Below are 1099 nucleotides of genomic sequence, written 5' to 3'. Positions count from 1 at the left end.
TGCCAGTCAGCTTCAAACCCATTGTGTGCAAAGCCCAGTTTTCCATGCATCTACATGATAGATGCAGGCTATGAATTCTTTATTCTATTTGTAGAAGCTTATGCAGGTGCAGCCAAACACACAGCTTCAGGACGAATTGTACAAACTTTACAATGCTGGATCTGAGTTTAAAATATGAAACATAAACTCTACACAAAACTGATAAAAATCAAGCAGATACCAGGACTGAAACTTATAACCCACATGTGAAAGGGAGTCTTATTTCAAGTGCTTTACTCTGCTATAGAACAGTCGAAATGAAGCTCTGTGGTTAGTTTAAATAATACACTCTGTGGATACTATACCAAGTTTAGAAATTACACATAGATCAGCAGATGTTCATCCGTTCATCTGAACTCATCGGGTACTCCAGCAGCTGGCAAATCCGGCAAATGTGGAGAAAATCCACCGTGCAGTTGCCTGCTGTTTACTGATGGGCACACTGCACTCCAGGTCCATGATGGCTGCTGCTTTCCTCATCAGAGCTGTTGTTGTAGGCTTCACTCCTCTGACTACCTCCAGAGCCTCGAGTGCTATCGAATTCCTGAAGCTCTACTTCTTCTGTTTCCCCAATTACATTAGGAACTTCTGGTCTAGGTGGCAGGAGATCTTCTAATTCAGAAAGTTTGTCTGTGTCGATCCAGTTGTTTTCAGGAAACTGCACATCAAACTTTATGTAAATATCACCCTTTTCAAAGGGATTATGATACTGTGGCAAATCTCCTTGAACAACATGAATACATCCTGGTTCAATTACTTTGCCAGGGGGGTATTTCACCACAATCTGATGAGCATCAAGATGTTTAAATGTGAACTGAAGTCCACACAAAGCTTCAAGAAGTCCTACCTTATATGTCATACGCAGATCATTCCCATCTCTCTGGAACATCTCATGCTCTTTTTCCTGTAGCAAAAAAACAATATCTCCAGGTTCCACTCCTGGAGGCTGGTCTGCTTCCCCAGTGAACGTAATTCTCTGTCCATGTTTCATGCCTTTGTCTACATGAACTTCCAGAATCTTGACTTCTTCTTCTTCTTTTTCTTTTTTTTATCTTTATTA

At 40.9% G+C, this 1099-nt stretch overlaps 1 protein-coding gene across 1 annotated transcript; it reads right to left on the bottom strand.

Moving 5' to 3' along the window:
* Window positions 1–306: 306 nt before the first annotated feature.
* On the bottom strand, window positions 307–1099 carry LOC116904595 (dnaJ homolog subfamily A member 2-like). The gene has a single exon (XM_032907390.1). It carries the CDS (start codon window positions 1028–1030, stop codon window positions 467–469), a length of 564 nt encoding a protein of 187 aa, XP_032763281.1. The 5' UTR covers window positions 1031–1099; the 3' UTR covers window positions 307–466.

Source organism: Rattus rattus, chromosome 6 (genome assembly GCF_011064425.1).
Source record: "Rattus rattus isolate New Zealand chromosome 6, Rrattus_CSIRO_v1, whole genome shotgun sequence".
NCBI classification, from domain to species: domain Eukaryota; kingdom Metazoa; phylum Chordata; class Mammalia; order Rodentia; family Muridae; genus Rattus; species Rattus rattus.
The sequence above is the reverse complement of the archived record's forward strand: the minus strand, read 5'-3'. Positions and strand labels throughout refer to the sequence as shown.

Bases quoted from the DNA above. Each gene is read 5' to 3' on its own strand.
- LOC116904595 (XM_032907390.1), bottom strand. From the start codon at position 1,030: ATGAAACATGGACAGAGAATTACGTTCACTGGGGAAGCAGACCAGCCT.